The sequence below is a fragment of the Manis javanica genome, chromosome 6, assembly GCF_040802235.1.
Source record: "Manis javanica isolate MJ-LG chromosome 6, MJ_LKY, whole genome shotgun sequence".
In the NCBI taxonomy this organism is placed as follows: Eukaryota; Metazoa; Chordata; class Mammalia; order Pholidota; family Manidae; genus Manis; species Manis javanica.
The window spans coordinates 31,347,012-31,371,152 of NC_133161.1; the positions used below are offsets into that span (position 1 = coordinate 31,347,012).

The following is a 24,141-nucleotide window of genomic DNA, read 5'->3' on the forward strand; positions in this document are numbered from 1 at the left end:
CCCTCCTACCTCAGCATTGTACCTGTACATCTCATAGTCAAGGTATAAGAAGGTTTTCTGGGGCCAAAACTTTGTATAGTATGGAGGGGAGTTCTTTCCAAGAATAAAGGTTTTAACATTATAAATACAAAATTAGATACAGTGCCTTGGAAGGCTTTGGAACTGAAGCTTTATTAGCTTCACAATAAATCTGTCTCACTTCTTATTGGATTTTTTGTTTCTTTTTTTAGATTGTCATCGGACAGATCTCTCTCTTTCTCTTTTTCTCTTCTTTCTTTGGCTCCTTTTTTTCTTTTTAAGAAAAGCAGGTGGAAAAGAACTTCAAGTCAAACAGAAATGGGTTTAAGATACATGCTACCTCACTCACTTAGCTGAACTTCAGTTTCTTACACTGTGCACAGAAAGGGTAATAGTATCTCCTTCAGAGTTATAAGACCAAACACAATAGCAACTAAAGGTCTTAAAACAGTGCCTAGAAAATAATAAGCACTTGATAAACATTAGTTTTCCCTCTTGGGATGGCAAGATCCATAGCCCGCATGTGAATAATTTTCAATTCCCCCAAAGCACCTAGAATGTGCCTTGCAAAGAACAGTTGCTGAACACATCTAATCTGTATTCTGTAAAAAGGTCTAGAGAAACTCAAATGCCAAGCATATTGCTTCTCCCTCATTTTACAGCATCTCTGGTCACTACTCTCACATCAAGAGAACTACCTACAGACATGAGGAATCTGCAAATTCTGTCCTCCTAGGACTCGCTTGAGTGTAGTTTAGTTGGCAAGAAGCATTGGTGAAGGGTTGGGAAGATGTCAGGAGAAGAGAAAGCAAGTATTTCACCAAGGTTTTCCACCCTGGTTTGTATCAGCCTCTACACTGCTATTATTTATAAATTGGCAGTGCTGTTGACATCTCTCCTGGTGACCCCAGGACACGCTCAGCCGCCTATGCATTCACTGATGTGTAAGGCAAACGAAAGTAATCAATTATGCTTTTCCCAATTCAAGGGTGGGGCAAAAACAATTCATTAATTTACATATTTAAAAAGCATAACTTCAAGTGCCCTCATTCTAATACTAGGAACAAATTCAATCTAAAACCTAGTCTTGCCATTTATGCCCATAATTCTCTCATTATGCCCTTTTTCTCTCAGAAAAAGATACAAATCTCATTCTTGATAAGCAGAAATGTGATATTAGTATTATTAATTAATCTATAATTTGATTATATCAATACATTTATAACATAATAAAGATCATATATAGATATTATAATAATATAATAAATATATAACAATACAGATATTATGTTAACATAAAATTACTATAATTTTAGTAGTGTGTGAATTTATTTGTCCTAACTGTAATATTAAAAAGGTGATCCAAAATTTCTGGTGTGCCATTTCAAGCCATTTACATTTAGCCTGGTATGCAGGGACTTTTTGCTAGCTCTATACTTTTTTATTTTTTAACAGATGCATCAAATTATCAAATTCGTAAACACATGGGCAAAAGCAAGTAATAACAGTTTTTTCCTCTATTGGTGATAGTGATGGTTGTCTAACAAACTTCCCTGACCATTATTTCAAAATAATGCATGGTTACTTTTGCTTATTAAATAATAAAATTATTGCTTAGTAAATAAAATTTTCCTTAGTAAAGTACTGGGGAAAAATTCAATAACCCATATTTTGATGAACAGCCCAAATAAACAACCCAAAAAAAGCTAAGAAGAACAGCACTCCTTACTTGACAGTGTAAATTATGTAAAATTTAAGAAGACATTAGATGAAATCAACAATGAAATATTTCTCTCACCTGACATGAAAGATAATTTCAAGATGCAAAATCTAAACATATTATAATTTTGGTTTACTTCATGGCTTCTTTGCTTAGTAACCTAGCAATCAATCAGATATATTGCAAGTAGAATCACATTTAAAATGAACAATTACATAGATTCTCGACTTCACAAACCAAGTATCATAGGAAAAAGATTTAACTCCATAAATAATAACTTAAAATGTGTATATTCAATATTGGCCCCAGTCTATAACAATAGTGTTACAACTAGATTCTATTAACACACTGCTCTAGGCTGCTGACTGAATAGAGGTCTAACAAAGCAAGCAATGTTTAAATCTCACCCTCTGTCCAGGACTAATGGAGAAGGAAATGTTCTCTAATATGGCATTCCCACCATCTGTGTATTTCGCTGTGAGATCTTTGACAATCATTTGGCCTCCTGAGGGCCAGATGTCATCTTTCTTCACATGTTGGTTCTTGATAATCATAACTCTTGACAGCTGGCCATCTTTTGATAGTTTGATTGACTTAGTAGGCTTACTTTCTTCTGTCGGCATGTCAACAAACTTGAAGACTCGGCTCACAGATCGCATCTGAAATGAAAACAGCATTTTATTTTTGTTTGTTACAGAGCTGTAGGCAATGTCATGATTAGGCTGATGTCTCCTAAAAAATAACTTGTAAGATATGATGCTAGCTAGTCGTCACAGGTTATTTGTCAGAGGTTTTCAACTAATCAACAGGAAATAATTGGATATAATTAAAAGCTTAACAAAAGAGAATTAACTTGGACTTAAATAAATGGGCTCTGTATAGACCTGTTTATTTTTGTGATCACTTAATTCTCAGTTATGCAAGCTACACATAAATAGCCAAACTCTACTCAAGGGAATAGATAATGTCAAGGGGAAATTTTTTTTCTATTTTGAGCAGGAATGCACAATGTTGTACAACTGGTATATTATAATAAAATGTTCCACACCTGAAAACCACTATTGACAGTTCTTGCCTTATCCCAAACTTCCTTAATAGCTATCTACAATTACATAAATCAGCTGGATACTAAGTGGACTCTTGATGCTTAGTAAATTTTGAATAATTTCATGATAATCTCCAAACAAACCTAAGTCATTGTCATATACCTCAAGTTAAATAGTTACATTTTTGCTCTAAATTAATTAACAGGTCAATTTTCATTACTAACCAAAAATTGTTTGTATTTGAAATTAAATATGCATCTGCCTGATAAATCTTTTCCTGAAACATTTAGTAAAACATATCTTTAATATACACAGAAGTTAAAGAGAAGAACTTTTTTAAACATGCTTAAATTCTTCAACAATAATGTATTTCTCCAAATGATTATGATTTACTGGAACTGAGAATATTATTTTTAAAATTGCCTGTCATAGAATAGGTAGCCAATAAATATTTGAAAAATGAATAAATGAATATGTGAATGATTAAACATATATGAATAAATAAATGAGCAAGAAATTGTTGGAGACTTTGATTTCACTCAATTTCTTTTTTTAAAAGATATCATCTGTGATCCTGTGCCTCAGTCCTTCCCAGGTATCAACAGCTTACTAGGAAGAAATGTACTGCCTTTTTTTTTGCCTTAAAAGTAATTACTGGGAGCCAGGATGGCGGCATGAGTAGAGCAGTGGAAATCTCCTCCCAAAAACACATAGAGCTATGAAAATATAACAAAGAAAAATCTTCCTAAAATAGAGACCACAGGACACAGGACAACATCCAGACCACATCCACACCTGCAAGAACCCAGCGCCTTGCGAAGGGGGTAAGATACAAGCCCCGGCCCGGTGGGACCCAAGCGCCCCTCCCCCCGGCTCCCGGTGGGTGGAAAGAAACCGGAGCGGTTTTTTTTTGGCGAGTGCTTTTTGGAAGCCTTAAAGGGATGTGCCCCCATTGCTAGGGAGGCAGGGTGGCGGGACCGGTGAGCAGGTGCCTGGGACCGGCGCCTGAGGACAAAGAATATCCCGCATTTCTCCCTGTGGGACCGGCGGGCGGGTGCCTGAGACCGGCGCCTGAGGATGGAGGAAATCGCGCGTTTTTCCCCCCTTTTTTTTTTCTCTTTTTGGCGTGCACTTTTTGGAAGCCTTAAAGGGACAGGGACCCCGGTGCTAGGGAGGCAGGGCGGCGGGACTGGTGAGCGGGTGCCTGGGACCGGCACCTGAGGACAAAGAATATCCCGCGTTTTTCCCTGTGGGACCGGTGGGCGGGTGCCTGAGACTGGCACCTGAGGACGGGGGAAATCGGGCGTTTTTCCCCTTTTTTTCTCTCTTTTTGGCAAGTGCTTTTTGGAAGCCTTAAAGGGACAGGGACCCCGGTGCTAGGGAGGCAGGGCGGCGGGACTCGTGAGCGGGTGCCTGGGACCAGCGCCTGAGGACAAAGAATATCGAGCGTTCTTTCCCTGCGGGACCGGTGGGTGGGTGCTTTTTGGAAGCCTTGAAAGGACAGGGACCCTGGTGCTAGGGAGACAGGGCAGCAGGACCAGTGAGCGGGTGCCTGGGACCGGCACCTGAGGACAAAAAAAAAAATCGCGTGTTTTTTCCTTTTTTTTCTTTCTGTTCCCTCTCTCATTGTTGCTGTTGTTGTTTTGGTTTGGAGAGTGCTTTTTGGAAGTCTTAAAGGGGCAGGACAGGTCACTTAGACCAGAGGCAGGGAATCTGGGGATCTCTGGGCACTCTAACCCCCTGGGCAGCAGGGAGCACAGAGGCCCCTTACGGAGATAAATAGCCTCCCGGCCACTCCCCCTCCAACGGGTCTCCACCATTTTGGAGGAACAGCCCCAGCCAGGCCAAGCCCACAGCAACAGCGGAGATAAACCCCATAGCAACCGGGCAGGAAGCAGAAGCCCTGTCTGCACACAGCTGCCCAGCACAAGCCACTAGAGGTCGCTATTCTCCCAAGAGAAGGCCACAAACCAACAAGAAGGGAAGTTCTCCCAGCGGTCACTTGTACCAGCTCTGCAAACTAACTCTATCACCATGAAAAGGCAAAACTACAGGCAGACAAAGATCACAGAGACAACACCTGAGAGGGAGACAGACCTAACTAGTCCTCCTGAAAAAGAATTCAAAATAAAAATCATGAACATGCTGACACAGATGCAGAGAAAAATGCAAGAGCAATGGGATGAGATGCAGAGAAAAATGCAAGAGCAGTGGGATGAGATGCAGAGAAAAATGCAAGAGCAGTGGGATGAAGTCTGGAAGGAGATCACAGATGTCAGGAAGGAGATCACTGAAGTGAAACAATCCCTGGAAGGATTTATAAGCAGAATGGATAAGATGCAAGAGGCCATTGAAGGAATAGAAGCCAGAGAACAGGAATGTATAGAAGCTGACATAGAGAGAGATAAAAGGATCTCCAGGGATGAAACAACACTAAGAGAAATATGTGACCAAGCCAAAAGGAATAATATTCGTATTATAGGGATACGAGAAGAAGAAGAAAGAGGAAAAGGGATAGAAAGTCTCTTTGAAGAAATAATTGCTGAAAACTTCCCCAAACTGGGGGATGAAATAATCGAACAGACCATGGAATTACACAGAACTCCCAACAGAAAGGATCCAAGGAGGACAACACCAAGACACATAGTAATTAAAATGGCAAGGATCAAGGACAAGGAAAGAGTTTTAAAGGCAGCTAGAGAGAAAAAGGTCACCTATAAAGGAAAACCCATCAGGCTAACATCAGACTTCTCGACAGAAACCCTACAGGCCAGAAGAGAATGGCATGATATACTTAATGCAATGAAACAGAAGGGCCTTGAACCAAGGATACTGTATCCAGCACGAATATCATTTAAATATGATGGCGGGATTAAACAATTCCCAGACAAGCAAAAGCTGAGAGAATTTGCTTCCCACAAACCACCTCTACAGGGCATCCTACAGGGACTGCTCTAGATGGGAGCACCCCTAAAAAGAGCACAGAACAAAACACACAACATATGAAGAATGGAGGAGGAGGAATAAGAAGGGAGAGAAGAAAAGAATCTCCAGACAGTGTATATAACAGCTCAACAAGCGAGCTAAGTTAGGCAGTAAGATACTAAAGAAGGTAACCTTGAACCTTTGGTAACCACGAATCTAAAGCCTGCAATGGCAATAAGTACATATCTCTCAATAGTCACCCTAAATGTAAATGGACTTAATGCACCAATCAAAAGACATAGAGTAATAGAATGGATAAAAAAGCAAGACCCATCTATATGCTGCTTACAAGAAACTCACCTTAAACCCAAAGATAAGCATAGACTAAAAGTCAAGGGATGGAAAAACATATTTCAGGCAAACAACAGTGAGAAGAAAGCAGGGGTTGCAGTACTAATATCAGACAAAATAGACTTCAAAACAAAGAAAGTAACAAGAGATAAAGAAGGATACTACATAATGATAAAGGGCTCAGTCCAACAAGAGGATATAACCATTCTAAATATATATGCACCCAACACAGGAGGACCAGCATATGTGAAGCAAATACTAACAGAACTAAAGAGGGAAATAGACTGCAATGCATTCATTGTAGGAGACTTCAACACACCACTCACCCCAAAGGATACATCCACCGGGCAGAAAATAAGTAAAGACACACAGGCACTGAACAACACACTAGAACAGATGGACCTAATAGACATCTATAGAACTTTACATCCAAAAGCAACAGGATATACATTCTTCTCAAGTGCACATGGAACATTCTCCAGAATAGACCACATACTAGCTCACAAAAAGAGCCTCAGTAAATTCCAAAATATTGAAATTCTACCAACCAATTTTTCAGACCACAAAGGTATGAAAGCAGAAATAAATTCTACAAAGAAAACAAAAAGGCTCACAAACACATGGAGGCTTAACAACATGCTACTAAATAATCAATGGATCAATGAACAAATCAAAATAGAGATCAGGGAATATATAGAAACAAATGACAACAACAACACTAAGCCCCAACTTCTGTGGGATGCAGCGAAAGCAGTCTTAGAGGAAAGTATATAGCAATCCAGGCACACTTGAAGAAGGAAGAACAATCCCAAATGAATAGTCTAACATCACAATTATTAAAACTGGAAAAAGAAGAACAAATGAGGCCTAAAGTCAGCAGAAGGAGGGACATACTAAAGATCAGGGAAGAAATAAACAAAATTGAGAAGAATAAAACAATAGCAAAAATCAATGAAACCAAGAGCTGCTTCTTTGAGAAAAAAAACAAAATAGATAAGCCTCTAGCCAAACTTATTAAGAGAAAAAGAGAGTCAACACAAATCAACATAATCAGAAATGAGAATGGAAAAATCACGACAGACTCCACAGAAATACAAAGAATTATTAAAGACTACTATGAAAACCTATATGCCAACAAGCTGGAAAACCTAGAAGAAATGGACAACTTCCTAGAAAAATACAACCTCCCAAGACTGACCAAGGAAGAAACACAAAAGTTAAACAAACCAATTACAAGCAAAGAAATTGAAACAGTAATCAAAAAACTACCCAAGAACAAAACCCCGGGGCTGGACGGATTTACCTCGGAATTTTATCAGACACACAGAGAAGACATAATACCCATTCTCCTTAAAGTGTTCCACAAAATAGAAGAAGAGGGAATACTCCCAAACTCATTCTATGAGGCCAACATCACCCTAATACCAAAACCAGGCAAAGACCCCACCAAAAAAGAAAATTACAGGCCAATATCCCTGATGAATGTAGATGAAAAATACTCAATAAAATATTAGCAAACAGAATTCAACAGTATATCAAAAGGATCATACACCATGACCAAGTGGGGTTCATCCCAGGGATGCAAGGATGGTACAACATTCGAAAATCCATCAACATCATCCACCACATCAACAAAAAGAAAGACAAAAACCACATGATCATCTCCATAGATGCTGAAAAAGCATTTGACAAAGTTCAACATCCATTCATGATAAAAACTCTCAGCAAAATGGGAATAGAGGGCAAGTACCTCAACATAATAAAGGCCATATATGATAAACCCACAGCCAGCATTATACTGAACAGCGAGAAGCTGAAAGCATTTCCTCTGAGATCGGGAACCAGACAGGGATGCCCACTCTCCCCACTGTTATTTAACATAGTACTGGAGGTCCTAGCCACGGCAATAAGACAAAACAAAGAAATACAAGGAATCCAGATTGGTAAAGAAGAAGTTAAACTGTCACTATTTGAAGATGATATGATACTGTACATAAAAAACCCTAAAGACTCCACTCCAAAACTACTAGAACTGATATCGGAATACAGCAAAGTTGCAGGATACAAAATTAACACACAGAAATCTGTAGCTTTCCTATACACTAACAACGAATCAATAGAAAGAGAAATCAGGAAAACAATTCCATTCACCATTGCATCAAAAAGAATAAAATACCTAGGAATAAACCTAACCAAAGAAGTGAAAGACTTATACTCTGAAAACTACAAGTCACTCTTAAGAGAAATTAAAGGGGACACTAATAAATGGAAACTCATCCCATGCTCATGGCTAGGAAGAATTAATATCGTCAAAATGGCCATCCTGCCCAAAGCAATATACAGATTTGATGCAATCCCTCTCAAATTACCAGCAACATTCTTCAATGAATTGGAACAAATAATTCAAAAATTCATATGGAAACACCAAAGACCCCGAATAGCCAAAGCAATCCTGAAAAAGAAGAATAAAGTAGGGGGGATCTCACTCCCCAACTTCAAGCTCTACTACAAAGCCATAGTAATCAAGACAATTTGGTACTGGCACAAGAACAGAGCCACAGACCAGTGGAACAGATTAGAGACCCCAGAAATTAACCCAAACATATATGGTCAATTAATATTTGATAAAGGAGCCATGGACATACAATGGCAAAATGACAGTCTCTTCAACAGATGGTGCTGGCAAAACTGGACAGCTACATGTAGGAGAATGAAACTGGACCATTGTCTAACCCCATATACAAAGGTAAACTCAAAATGGATCAAAGACCTGAATGTAAGTCATGAAACCATTAAACTCTTGGAAAAAAACATACGCAAAAACCTCTTAGACATAAACATGAGTGACCTCTTCTTGAACATATCTCCCCGGGCAAGGAAAACAACAGCAAAAATGAGCAAGGGGACTACATTAAGCTGAAAAGCTTCTGTACAGCGAAAGACACCATCAATAGAACAAAAAGGAACCCTACAGTATGGGAGAATATATTTGAAAATGACACATCCGATAAAGGCTTGACGTCCAGAATATATAAAGAGCTCACACGCCTCAACAAACAAAAAACAAATAACTCAATTAAAAAATTGGCAGAGGAACTGAACAGTTCTCTAAAAAAGAAATACAGATGGCCAAGAGACACATGAAAAGATGCTCCACATCGCTAATTATCAGAGAAATGCAAATTAAAACTACAATGAGGTATCACCTCACACCAGTAAGGATAGCTGCCATCCAAAAGACAAACAACAACAAATGTTGGCGAGGCTGTGGAGAAAGGGGAACCCTCCTACACTGCTGGTGGGAATGTAAATTAGTTCAACCATTGTGGAAAGCAGTATGGAGGTTCCTCAAAATGCTCAAAACAGACCTACCATTTGACCCAGGAATTCCACTCCTAGGAATTTACCCTAAGAACGCAGCAATCAAGTTTGAGAAAGACAGATGCACCCCTATGTTTATCGCAGCACTATTTACAATAGCAAAGAATTGGAAGCAACCTAAATGTCCATCGGTAGATGAATGGATAAAGAAGATGTGGTACATATACACAATGGAATACTACTCAGCCATAAGAAGTGGAAAAATCCAACCATTTGAAGCAACATGGATGGAGCTGGAGAGTATTATGCTCAGTGAAATAAGCCAAGCGGAGAAAGAGAAATACCAAATGATTTCACTCATCTGAGGAGTATAAGAACAAAGGAAAAACTGAAGGAACAAAACAGCAGCGGAATTACAGAACCCAAAAATGGACTAACAGATACCAAAGGGAAAGGAACTGGGGAGGATGGGTGGGCAGGGAGGGATAGCGGGGGGAAGAAGAAGGGGAGTATTAAGATTAGCATGCATGGGGGGGAGGGAGAAAGGAGAGGGTGGGCTGCACAACACAGAGAGGACAAGTAGTGACTCTACAACATTTTGCTAAACTGATGGACAGTAACCGTAATGTGGTTGTTAGGGAGGACCTGATATAGGGGAGAGCATAGTAAACATAGTATTCTTCATGTAAGTGTAGATTAAAAATTTGAAAAAAAAAAAGAAAGAAAGAAAGAAAAGGGGGATTACTCCTTGACAGGATAAAACTATTGGTAAATGAAAGATCAACGCATGCTTTAAATATCCTTAATGTTGATCACTTAAAGGGTGTCAGATGATCAGCTATGGAGGTACTCTTTTCTGATAATATTCCTTTCTCTTAATTAAAAAAAAAAAAAAAGCAGTTACTGTGTGCTGACCTCCAATGAGTTCTGCACAGTGGTATAGAGGGCATGTCAAAGTGTGGGCAAAGGGTCTGTTTGTTTCTATGCAGAAGATCAAGGCCTAGCTCGGCTACCCAGAAAATGAACTAAGATACGATATGAGGAGGAGCTTCCGGCATCAGCACTCTCTGGAGGACTTGTGCCGGGGGATGATCATCAAAAAGCCTTCACAGGTATCTGGACGATGCTGCGGTTGTGGCTGCATCCAGCCCACCGTCTCCTGGACTTGCCATAGGAATGAGGAGGGAGATGTCTAGGCTGGCATGTGCATACAGTGAGACAACGAATTTGACCGGATCTGTACTGTTGGAACTCAGCCAGGAGTTGGGAGGGGTGCAAGTTGTAGCACTCCAAAATCTCATGACTATAGACTATCTATGGTTAAAAGAACATATGGGATGTGAACAGATCCCAGAAATGGGCTGCTTTAATTTGTCTGATGGTTCAAGTACAGTTGGACAATATCCATCATATCATAGATAAATTTTCACAAATGCCTAGGGTGCCTAAATGGTTTTCTTGGCTTCACTGGAGATGGATGGTAATTATAGATTTGCTTTGTTTATGTCACCGTATTCCTATTATGTTAATATGTGTGTGCAAATTAGTTAGTAGTTTAAAACCTATACATACTTAAGGTACTATACAAGAAGATATGTCAAAGAAATAATCAATCCTCCCATGTTTCCTTCATATGCTACATCTATAGCTTTTCTTCTTCCTTCCTAATTACAACCCTTAAATAGAATTCGTGCCTCATATCGAATTTACTATCATAATTCCTCCAGGTGGTAAAGATACCTCGAGACAAGTGCTGGGCATAGAAGCCACAGGGCATAAATCTGCAAAGAAGTAAAAAGCTAACCTTTGCAAACAATATGGCTTCTCTCTCGCTTACCAACTTTACATTTCCCTGTATGGCCCCGGAAGATGACTGGTTAGCCAGAGACGGGTAAGATTCCTCAAGGGAGGAACAACCTAAGACAGGCACAGTCGCAGGGGGGCCATCAGGTGAGAATTTGGGGATCAACAGAGGTGAGGCTCAGAACCTCACCCCCCCTGCTTTGAGAGAAATCTTCTGCATCCGTGGATGTCTTGCTGCCCTTGTCTAGCCTGGATTAATACTTAGTCCATAGGCACACACCTGATCATCTGATCATCTACATTTGCCCTCTTACAGCACTAAACTATGTTTTCTACCTTTATCTTGCATCTACCTACCACTTCAGCATTTTATTAAAAATAAAAATAATAATAATAATAGGAGAAATGTGGGATCAACATATAAATCAAGTACAAAAATCAAATGAATATTCATATTTGACCTGATTGTTTATAGGTCATAATGCATGATCAAAACCGAAAGTTTCTGTGATGACTGCCCTTGTACTGTTCACCATGTAAGAATTTATTCACTATGTAAGAATTCGTTCACCATGTAAGAACTTGTTCGTTATGCTTCAGAAGATTGGAGACTGATGAGAATTAGGCTTGAGATGGATTAATGATTGTACATTGAGCGTTGACCCCCCTAAACTGAATTTTATTGTTGTTAACAACCATTTGATCAATAAATATGAGAGATGCCCTCTCAAAAAAAAAAAAAAGTAATTACTGATTTTGACTTTACTCAGCCAAGAATTTAACCTTCTTCAATATGATGTAAATTTATTATCATCTTATTTATAGTCAAGGCTTAGATTATTAGAAATTATTCTTTTTGCCAAAAATAATAATAATAATAATGTGGGAAGAAATGCATTTGGGGCATTTGCTTCTATTATTTCTATTTTTCATTATCAGAACATGAAATAGGAAGAATTTTTCATCTTTAGGTGTGGAATGATTGGTAGATGAATCAGAATTTAGGTATTGATCCTTAAGTGAACACGAAAAGTTCCATCTTGGCAAATCTAACCATATTGCCTGTTTTCACTTGCCACAGACCAAGCTTGCTGTTTGTGAAGTTTTCTTCTATCCTGTAATTGTGAGCTTCATTTTCCTTCACCTTGAAAATATCTTTGAATTATCTTTAATAATTATTCAAGATTCAAGATGAGAATCCTTTTAAGCCAAACCTACTGTTAATGGAAGTGACAAGTGTCCAAAGCCCACTTCCATCACAAATAGATCTAGAGGAAGTGAAAGGCATGTAATCACTACTGCTCCCACATATAATATTTTAAATTTCAAATTAAATATGACTTTCAAGGTTTATTAAATCCTGATTCAATTATTTTTACTAACTATGAATCAAAGTGTGCTCTTGCCTTTCACTGTCATTAATTTTCATAGAGAGCTGATACTCTATATAAGGTCTGAAAGATAAATTAGAGTTGTAACTACCACTGAGATGGAACTGCCAAGGAAATAGCTCAAATGCATTTAAAATATCTTACTGTATTTTCCCTACATGAGAATAATATCACCCTTTAGAAATGACTGTGAGAAATGTAGAAAGATAGCTTAACTTTATAAAATAAAGTTGAGGCTGGTGACATATCTATATCTTAATGCTATGATGAATTCAAAACTAGCCTTTGTTAAGTGCTTTACTATGTCAAGAAAGATACTATATAACAAAAATCCTTCATATTTTAATACTTTCAAACAATAAAACATTTGAATATTGCTATCTAAACTACTCAAAATTATGTGTAGTGTTATTAGGAAATAACATTCAAACCACTATTTTGGCAGCAATGAAATGTTATAAACAATTTTTTGTGGAAAGATTTGTGTTTATCCATAGCAAATAACATTTTCCAGTAGTAAGGCTCACTGTTAAGGGTTTATCTAGACTTCTCATGTCAACTATGGTAAATGGAATGTACCTGCCAAATTTAGAAAGTGAAATTTTCAACTCACCATCTTTCACATAGTCTAGTCGATTAGGCAACCCCAGGACAGACTATTCTAGCTACCATATCATGGTCAACTATCCCTGACCAGCAACAGGTTCATCTTAACAATGCATGCTCACCCATAGCACACAAGCAGACATTCACTCACCTGAATGGGTTATAAGATTTTCTAAAGGGGAGTAAAGGTGGCTACTGCAAACATTTGCATTACAGTCAGTTTTGAGGCCACAGAAATACTGTTACTGAATAGAAGATGTGGCCAGATAATATTATGAATTACTAAGTAATTCCTTGTACTTCACAGGCTGTCCGATTTGTATATTCTACTTCCACTGCCTCTTGAAGGAGTAGCGGTAACAGAACCAGAGCACAGAAAATCAATTCTTTTCTTTCAAGTTTCAAAACCTGGCTTTTGGGGCCAAAGATGGACAGTCTGAAAATTCTGAGCCATATGAGTATCAGCTCACATAGTGTTTATGCAAAAATGGTAACCATGTAAGAACTTGTAGATGAGAAACAGCTCCTCTCCTCAGCCCACAATCTGATTCATGAATGGGGGGTAATAAGAAAGCTTAACACCAGTTCCTCTAAAAGAGTCCCTGCCCTGCCTGGTTTTATTCTCAAGTAGACTGGAGAATTTTTAGAACACAGGTAGCCTGTGACTCAGTTCCATGCCTCTGAAATGGAAGAAGCTGAGAGACCTCAAGTCAGGACCAGAAGAACAAAAGCGTGACCTATCTACGCTGTACACCTGTAGGTTAGATTGGAACACCGAAGCCTGAGACAATGGGGCACAGATAATGGACCTAGGACCAGAAGCTCCCCCTTCAGTATCCTGACATTCTGTAAACTCCACACAGAATTTAGATTCACATCTGGCAGGAGCTCTGAATTTGCTGGGATTGTTTCTTCCATTCAGTGGAATGCACGTTCAAACAGAAAATAAATTCAACTATAACGGAAGTAAAGTCATGTTTTTCACACACTTAATTTCTTAGCCAAAGATTGACAGACGCAACCAGTGATGGATCCAGGTTTGGTAGAACCTGAAGCTGAAGTAATTTGGGGGAACTTAACAAAAAGAATCAAAATTGCTCAAACATAATTAAGTATAAGGCCTTTGAAGGGGTCCATGCCAGTGACAGAACCTGAAACTTATGTTTGATGGGCTTCACATTACACCCCCTTTGCCTATTGCAGTAACCTTGTTCACAGCATTCTTTGTTGAATCCTCCCCATCTAGTGCTTAACACCATGCAGCACCTTAATAAATCTTTGTTACTAAGGAGCGAATCCAGTGTTTTACCTCATGCAGAAAGCTGTGTCCACAAGGAGAATGGCAGTGCTGTGAGAACCTTAACAGATTATCGCATATCTCACTTTCTCAGCCTGGAAATAAATGGTTTCTATTTGGACTGGAAGAAAGTTGAAACTTACCAAACTATTGGTAGTCTCATCTATTTCCTTTCATTGAGCTTTTTAACCAAACTTATTCCCTTTTCTAATTTAGAATGCCTGCTGCACATTTTCAGGTGGTATGTTAAAGCTGCCATGCCATTGTCCAGCTGTCTGGATGGAGCTGGATGGAAATTCAGATTTGTCCATTATCAGAATGGCTACAGACTGCAAAAGTCCTTAACCTTTAGCTGCTTCTTCGTAGGCATACAAAAGCATTGCCTGAGGAAGAATGAGGGGACAACTCTTTCCGTCCCACTGACAGGAAAGTCTCACTGTAGCCATCACCAGCGTAGGTGGGCACACTTGTCTCAGATTTGGAGAAGTAAGTGATGATGGCAAAATGAGGCTCAGGCATTGAGACACTGAACCTATTCTTTATGTGAAAGGAAAACCTAACATAATCTGCAAAGACTTCTATAAAATTGGAGTTTAGCCAAAATGAAATGGGATTTCCATTTGAGAATCATCTGCTTTAAATCTTTGGTTTCGTCATTTAAATGTATTATGTTCCAAAAATTCTCCTGAGTCAATCTTTAAAACTGAATCTCATTATCTTCATAATAACTTCTAAAGTGACTAATCTAAGCATCAGGAGAAGAAAGTCTTTTGGGAGGCTATGACTCCACAGTTTCAACTCAAACCTTACTTTATAAGGGATGTGTTCAGAGAAAAAGAAGATGACTCGATTTTCCTTTTCACTTAGTGTTGACAAAGAGGTAAAAAAAGGCTTAAAGATCTTTTCTAGAGTAGGTCTCAGGAAGCCAGACTCATCTCTGTCCAAAAACGTTTGCTCTATTTTCATTTATCCTTCTAGATGTTTAGAAATGAAGGCAGCAAAATTATGCATTAACCCTACTCTGCATACTGTAATACCCCAAAAACCAAGGAGACAGAAAATATATTTTATAAGCCTGAGCTCTGGCTAGCAACACTGTAAAGAGATTTCATAACTGATTATTACAGAAAGATTACAAGAAGTAAGTGTAGAGAGAATCATCTGAAAAACTGACACAATGTGAAAATCATCACACATTCCATAAGAAAATTGTCAAAATGTGCTTTAGATCATAGATCCTTCCTGATACTCCAAACTAAATGCCCACAGAGTTACTCTCTGACCCCGTATGGTAAAATCCTGTTGGCACCCTGCCATAATGCTCAGAAAATCATCTAATCCAGTGATCACAAGTCTAGATACATATTAGAATCACCTGGAACAATTTTAAAAATATACACATGCCCAGTCACTCCACCCTAACCAAGGGAACTGATTTAATTAGTCCTAGAGGACCCTGAGTAATCTATATCTTGATAAAGTTTGCTCATGTGCTGCCAGGTTCAGAACCTTTAACCTAATTCAGTCCTTATTGGTATAAATGAAAAAATCTAAACCCAGAAAAGTTAAAGTGACAGGCACAGAGCTCAACAAATTTTCCAACCTTTCCAACACTCCAGGAATCCCCTACAGTTCTCATAAGCCTTTCCTACTAGTTCAAGACTCAAGAACATCTTGATGGCATTTTCTTTCTTTGTTGGTTCCAGTAACACTACGGTACAGAAGTTCTTTGATGAGCTCTGACCACTGCAGCGGGGGCTGACTTCATCACGGCACTGTAGCATTCAGGGATGGCAGCAGAAATGTGTGATTCTTGTAAGCATCTAGGATAATGCCAATCAAGACTTGAAAGCTTTCACATGAAAAGGGCTCAGAAAAGAATGTCAGAACTGGTAGGAACCTTAGGAAATTTCTAACCCAGCTGTTTCATTTCACAAATGAGAAAAGTGAAGCCCTCAAGGGGGTTACAACTTGCCTAAGGCCGCACAACTCCTTGGTAGTAAGGCCAGAGGGGGATATAGAATAGAAAGCCACTCTGCAGGATGGAAAGAAATTTGGGGACAGAGATCATCAGTGGAAAACATTCCACAAAGACTTGTGAGAAGAGAAGAGCAAAGAAAGATATGATCAAGAGACTGTCACAGGGAGGCAAACAAAGAAAAAGAAAGGAGAAATGAATCTTCCCCTCGGATTCTTACAGCAGAAACAACTCTAAATATAAGAAAATTAGGCATCAGGTACAATGAAGAAAAGCCAGGTTTCTGTTTTCTCCTCCCATCAGCTTTCTTGTTGGTCCTTGTACAATCAGTCACTTGATCTTTACTGGAACCCAAAATAAACACAGGCAGTAAAAGGATAAAGGAGAAACAGGGAGTTTCTATTGACAGAAAACCCTTCTCAGATTGCATCAATCTTCCAAGAACTTTCTGTAGCCTTATACGCAGGAATCTAAATGAGAGCCTTGCACATGCACAGGGCTCCCTGCTCAACCTGGCAGCTTCCTTCCTCTTGTGTTATTAGGAACACATAGGACAGCAGGGATGGTTTACTGCTGCAGCAGTTGGAGAATTAAGGAAGCAGGATAATATTCACATGCTCTCTAGTTGGTAGTCAGCTCTGAAAACAATGACTTGTCTATTGCCTCATTCAAACAATGAAATTATGACTGTGGGTAATGTATTAGTCACCAAAAGGCTTGATATCACTAAGTCTGAGACATCACATTCATACCCTTCCTAGCTGTCATTTATTTATTTAATCTTCATTATTCATGGAGGCAGAAATCTAGGGATACATTGCCTATTAAGATATACAATGCTTAAGCAACTAACGAAGAAGAAAGAGAAGCTTCATGGTACCAAAAATGGCAGGCATCTTGTGAATCCAAAGAAAACAGATCAGTGAGCAACCTAATTAAGAACACACACAATTTAAGGTAATAGCTTTAGTAATAACAACTGTAATCCATATAGTACTTGGTATGGAAGTTAAAGGAATTAACACCTCTTTTCTATTCCTACCTAAAGAATGGTATGAGACAGACAATTGAACTGAATAGAGAGACATACACATAATTTACATTAAAAAGAAGAGTGAACTAGAAATCACAGCTTTTAAAACACTGTGATATCAGTTGAAATAATGTAGGATTTTCAATAGAAATTATTAAATTTGACCCTATAATAATTTTTAAAATTCTGGGGTGATTCTTAACTTATTAAGCTATATTGTTCATAGAGTGACAATGTTCTGATTCTTTTTTCCCAAATTGCCATATAAAACTAGACAAATTAGTAGGGACAGTAGAAGTTTTGTTCCCCTTTAACAGTCTCTTAGTACCCCCATGTGTATTTTGAGGAGATCCTGGACAAGAACTTATGCCCTAAAATGTCAGGTCCTCTGGAAGACATTCTGACACTGTTTTATAAACAGATGGAGGAGTCAGGTTGGTAGCAGGATATGTGCTTAGCGAGCAGGGGAGTGGTCTAAACTGGAGCTACAAATGTGTGACTCACTGAGAGGCAGTTTCTGAAGCAGGGAGTTAGATGACAAAGCTGGAGGGGGACAGAATACAATGGATGGTTAGAGACCTGCTAGAAGAGCAGAGGCCAGCAAAGAGAGCTAAGGAGGAACCAGAGTGGCAGGAGGAAGCCAGGTGGGAGAAGCATGGTCGTAGTGAGAGAAGAAGTACAAGGAGGACTGTCCATGGCATAGGCACTGCTGACAGAAGTGGGGAGACAGGGACATGTCTATGGCAAGATGCGGGTCATGAGGGTCATGGAAGTGAAGTGAAGATGGTCACGGAGAGAATGGGAAGGAGGAAATGGAAACAGGCACTCTTTCAAGAAATTTTGCTGTAAACAGGTCAAAGAAATGGGGTGCTAGCTGGAGATCAAGGGAGAATGGGAGAGTAAGGTCCCACAAAAAGAGGTTAACTGCATATTACTGGCCTTTATATAGGAGTAAAGATACAGAGGGAAGGAGGAATATGAGTGGAGGTGCAACAGGAAATTGAAGGGAAAAATAGGAGAAATGAGGGAATTACTTCTGGCTGCATCTATTTTTTCATATGAAGTATGTAACAAGGTCATTGGCTGAGAGGCAGCGGCGGGATTACTGGAGCACCTGAGAGGAGACAAGGTAGGAAGGAACTATGTAAGGGAGTGAAATACAATAAAATGAATGAAATAAAAGGGTCGTTGGCCAGTTTTGAGTGCTGACATTTGAGATGAATAGTCAGTCATAAATATAAAGCGACAAGGTAGCAATGAGGAAGCGTCATCACCCACATATGACCTTTACTGGCTGAACACTAAAGAAAGCTAGGCATGTGGGTGCAAGCGATGGATGAGTGGTAAAGTTCTATTGCCATTTTTATAACTTCATAGTTCTGTTGATGTTTGACTCCGTGTCCATGTCTGAACTAGGCCAGATGGGTAAATGAAATATTCTTTCAAGTCTAAGATTTTTTTTTTCTGAGTAGTCCTACATCGATAAACTAAAAATGTTGTGTCAAACAAAATACCTTGTTTATTGAATTTTAAACTCAGTCTAAATTCAATTAAGAACTCAGTAAGATAAAATGAGAACACTGAGTTTTTACTTTAGAAGTCACAAGGACCTTTAGTATTAAAATCATACAAACATGAGACTTGAGGATATAGCTTTCTTTCCTCCTACTCTCAATGTATGCTAGGGGGAAACAAAAAGATGACTGTATAACTTTTGCAACTGCATGGGTGAAAGCAATATGATGGGAATTAATAACTAGATAAATAGCCACAAAGGGCCAGGAAAGACCACTTGTGCTATTTGGCAGGGATATGAAAATAAACATGATCACTTTGATATTCAAACAAAAGAACATGACTTTTTAAAATGAGATCAAATGCAAATATTGATACTTTTCATAAAGTGTATTATAACATAATAGTTCTTTGCAAAGATCTTTTTATGCCAGGAGATGAAAGACACGATGTCAAAGCACAGGTCACAAAACTAGGATGCCCATGTGAAAAACTAGAGAAGTAAAAATACCTTAAAGGAACTTTAATGGAGATTGGTTGTGCGGAATAGAAATACACCAACAAAGGTTTCAACATCACTATGTAGAGGCCCTTACATAAGCTAAGAAAATTAATATGGCAAAAAGAAGGGAACTGCACATATGCAAGGTGTAGAGAAGTTTAAGATAAAGAAGTGCATGAGGACTTTAATTGCAAAGACAAAGTTGTAGAAAGTTTGAGAAAATACTTAAATAAATACAAGCACAATATTTACTATTTTCCAGTTGAAACATCTTGAAGTACATTATGAGACCCAAACCCAAAAGCCTAAGAGCTAAGTGAAGAAATGAATGGAGTCACTAAAAACAGCAGGTCAAACTAAAAAACAAACAAAGGAAAAAAGGGAAAGCCTACTATAAATCATGTTAAGGCTAAATTTTATTTCAATGAATTGTTAACAAGTTTTATTTAAATAAAATATTAAGACACATGGGCAAAAAGACATCCTTATAAGTTTTGGGTTTTCCCTAGAGATATGTTTTATAATATTTGTTCTGACAGGAATTGACTATTCAAGTTTCCCAGCTGAATGAGTGTGTGCATTTTGAGAACACGTGAACTTTCTCAGAGAATGGGAAAGGAACTTAAGCAAAAAGCATAGTAATATTCCTGACCCTCAGCAAATTCAGAAATGGATGACTGACTTAAAACATAGTACTTCAGATAGACCAATAGAAACAGATGATGCAGGTATCCAGACCAATTATATGGTTCTGATTGAAAATTATGTATTTGCTTTTTAAATAAAAGTGGGAAATCTGCCTTGCTTCCTTTGATTTTTCACTCTTGCTGCCATGGGATTTGTGCCCTGACACAGGGCTAGTTCAGATACATTACTGCAGGCTCTGCATTCTAGGGAACCAAGACAAGAGAAAGAAAACCAAACATGGTCTTTGTGCACACTAATGAAGTATATAAATGCATGGCGTATTGATCGAACAGAAGAAGAGAAAGCATTCCCTCTAAGAATGAGGAAGAAGGTACACTGAAAACTGGAATATTTAGAAGTCAGAATATTATGAAATTATAATGTTGATAAACTTGAAAACGCAAGCTACAGAGGAGTTATTAAACAAGATAGCAAAAGCACAAAACATAAAGGAAAAGATTAATACATTTAACATGATTAAACTTAAGTTTCTTTTTACCAAAAACACTATAATCCAAGCCACTGATTGGAGGACCATGTTTGAAATGTATACAACTGATAACTGACCCAGAATTCATAAACTCCTACAAATTAAGGAAAAAACTTAGTCTACTTGAAAAAAAGGGCAATCAACAACAGTAAGCAATTAATGGAAAAGGAAACCCATATGGCCAATAAATATGTGTTAAGCTGCCCTATCTCCTTAGTAATTACTCCACACGCACCAGATTGCCAAAATTTTAAAGTCTGACAATATCAAATGTTGCTGAAGCTATGGACCTATGAGAATTATCATACTTTCTTGATGGGAGTATGAATTCAGACAACAGATTTGGGAACAATTTGGCATTATCTAGTCAAGATGAACATGGGTGAACTCTATGACCTAGCAAGATCATTCCTGGGTATCTATTCTAGAAAAATCCTGGGCAAAGAAACTGTAATGTTCACTGCAGCCCTAGAGCTTGACTGTGGCTACCTATGTGGAGGAAAGGCGAGATACGGGTTTAATAGAGATATACAGTAGCCTTTAATTTATCTGTGCTATTTTATTTGTTAAGCTGGGGGTTGGGTATATAGTTGTCCCTACTGTTATTACCTGTACCTTTTTGGTTCATCTGAATATATTAATAAAAGTTAAGAAGAAGAATAATTACTTACCAAGCTATCCACATCTATGCTGGAATTTACAGCCCACTGCAATGTACTCATGATATTCATGGCTAAAGTTAGAATAATGCCAACTGTTCCTTCTCCTTCACCTGTAGGTGGAAAAAAGATATAAATAGACTTCGTGTTACTTTCTCTCTTCTGTGAACCACTTTATTTATACTTCTCCAAGTATCATAGTAAGATATGAACATTTAAATGCATCATATTAAAGCTACATTTCGATTTTGTGCCAATTTTAACCATCCTTCATGTCACTTCACCACAGCATCTAACACTAGCAATAATGCCCTGCGTATACTAAGTATTCAACCAATGTTTTAAATCAAAGAATGTTTGACTATGAGGAAGAGCTGGCCTTTTGTTAGATGTTTTTGAAAGGGCTGTTGGTGCTGATAAATGTTTATCTCTTCCACTATTACTTTGTAATAATACCTTTGTAAGTAATAATACCTTCAAAGACTACAACAGACAATGGGGAAAAAGTCTGGTGTTATGAGCCCCTCTATAAAAAAGATGAAAGCAGGAGGGAGGTGAGTCTGAGTAGCATCCAGAAGATCCATGGATGAGCGTCATGCCTTTACAAGGAGGACTTTCTCTGTTTTTGAGTGTCATGGGGAAATTAGAACTCATGGGTCTGCCATTTGGAAAGAAAGAACACTGCCCTTCATGGTAAAAAAAAAAAAAAAAAAATGAATAGTTCTCCCAGGGAGAACAATACTTAAATGTTTAATCAGAGTAAATAGTTTTTCAGGGCTGGAGGGTACCTCTAGAAGATTTACAAATATTCAGTGTTCATGGCCATAAACATTTTCTAATAGGAATGTTCTTAAAATTATTATAACTTTAGGTTATCGAGTCTCAAGTCTCAATGTCAGTCCTTACATTTGTAATACTGTCATAGGGTTGATAAAATTGTCATAGGGTTCTAAAGTTGGGAGAAATAATTCATCCTATTATTATTAATTGAAATTTTTGCTTCCACAGTTCCTCTAACAGGGATAAACCATAGACAGCAGGTCTGTGCTTTTAGTACTAAATTATTTATTCTCATTAGGTAAGATTTATCATTACAAAGGTTAAAATGAGAGTAAGATAAAACTTTAATAATAACAATAGTAAGTAATATAAGATGTATGGGTATTTACTATGGACCAGGCACTGTATTAAGTGTTTTGCATGAATCATCACACTTAATACTCACCACAAACCTATGCGATAGGTACTATTATTATGCCTATTTACACATAAGGAAAATGAAGGCCTTAAAGAAGTTAATTAATATGTACAAGTTATATAGCTAAAAACCAGCATCAGCTGTGTGAATAACATTCACTCTGGCTGGACATCTGATTTGATTAATAAGTCCTGAACTGTACTGACTGTGAAAGGCTTTGACTATCACCTGTATTAGTTAAACAGGACTCAATCTATGTTACAGCACATGCCATACTGGTTTGAATTCATTGTCAACAAATCTGTGTTTATTTAGTCTTTTTTGATACTGTTTCAAATAGTTTAAAGGAAAATTTTTAAAATTCTGAACCTAAGAAGAAACTTTATTTTTTTTTAAAGTTGCTTTAAACACTGTTTAAAAATTGCTATACTGCTAAGGAATCAATTCACTTCCCTGCCCACTTATATGCCTTTCATCGAGTCATTTCCCACTGCCCTATCCAAGAGAACAACAAATATGTGGAACCTGTTCCTCTCATAGCAGCCGTGTGGACTGCATGTGCACCCCTGAGCCAAGAGGAGCCTATTTTATGCTCTCTCCAGTACTCTGAAATTGGACACAGGAACTCTGCTGTTAATTCAAGGGTCCCAAGTGCTGAGGCCATATAAAGTCAGTGTGGCACAGCTCTGGCATACCCAGAAAAACAGAGAGGGAGAAATGAATGAAGCAGCCACAGAAAGGAATGCACACAGGCCAGCAAATGGCCCCAAGAGATGGGAAGAAGAGCTGAATTGCCTCCCCTTGCCCATTCCATTTCCTCTAAAGGCCCAGCGTGACTCCTGTCCTGGGGCTCCACGAGGCCCCCGAACTCTCCAGCATGTGCTTTGTTTTGTTTGGGCAGGACTCCAGTCTTACAACCAACCCATCCTTTCAGATTTGGCAGTGGCTCTAAATCTTCATCCACTGTCACATGCAAATATATTTCAACATTTCTTATAGTTTAGTAATTTACCTTCTTAAATTAGAAGAGCTCATTTGTCTATACAGATTTTCATTTCATTTCTGATGAAATACTTTTGTGTTTTTCACCCAAAGATCCTAAAATTCAGGACATTTGTATTTGAAAAATGTGACATTTTATCTAAGTTACTTCATTTTTATGGCAGTTTTTCATCATGTAAAATCCACCTTAGGATAATGAATTGCACAAACTGGTGGCTAAAAGAACAAAACTTATGGGGGTGGAAGCAGTATTTTATGTGTATGTGTGTGTGTATGTACACATTTCTTTCCCCTTATTCACACAGTGCTTTCATAAAGAGATCTATTACTTTTTAAGCCAGGATCCTTTACCAATATGAGAGTCAGGAGGTGATTTTTTTCTTTCAATCACAGATTTCTTATCTGATATTTCCTGTCTCAGTTTTTTAAACTGTAAAGCAGAGATAATACTATATATAGCCCTAATTCAAATAAACTATTTGTTCAGCAATAAAATTGTTTGATTAATCAACTCCCAAAAGTCTATTTAAAGATATCTAAAATTATGAACCTGTAAGAATGTAGCATTTTATTGGTTGACAAAGTTTTTATTTAAATGC

At 38.1% G+C, this 24,141-nt stretch overlaps 1 protein-coding gene across 4 annotated transcripts in view; it reads right to left on the reverse strand.

The window, feature by feature from the left end:
- Window positions 1-24,141, reverse strand: part of CFTR (CF transmembrane conductance regulator) — a 170,763-nt gene that overhangs the window by 21,037 nt on the left and 125,585 nt on the right. For all 4 annotated transcript variants that reach the window (XM_073238544.1, XM_073238547.1, XM_073238545.1 and 1 more), the window contains 2 exons: window positions 21,355-21,455; window positions 2,146-2,397 (listed from right to left, as the gene is read on the reverse strand). In XM_073238544.1, coding sequence (XP_073094645.1) covers window positions 2,146-2,397; window positions 21,355-21,455 — 353 coding nt within the window. The remainder of the gene's footprint in view (window positions 1-2,145; window positions 2,398-21,354; window positions 21,456-24,141) is intronic.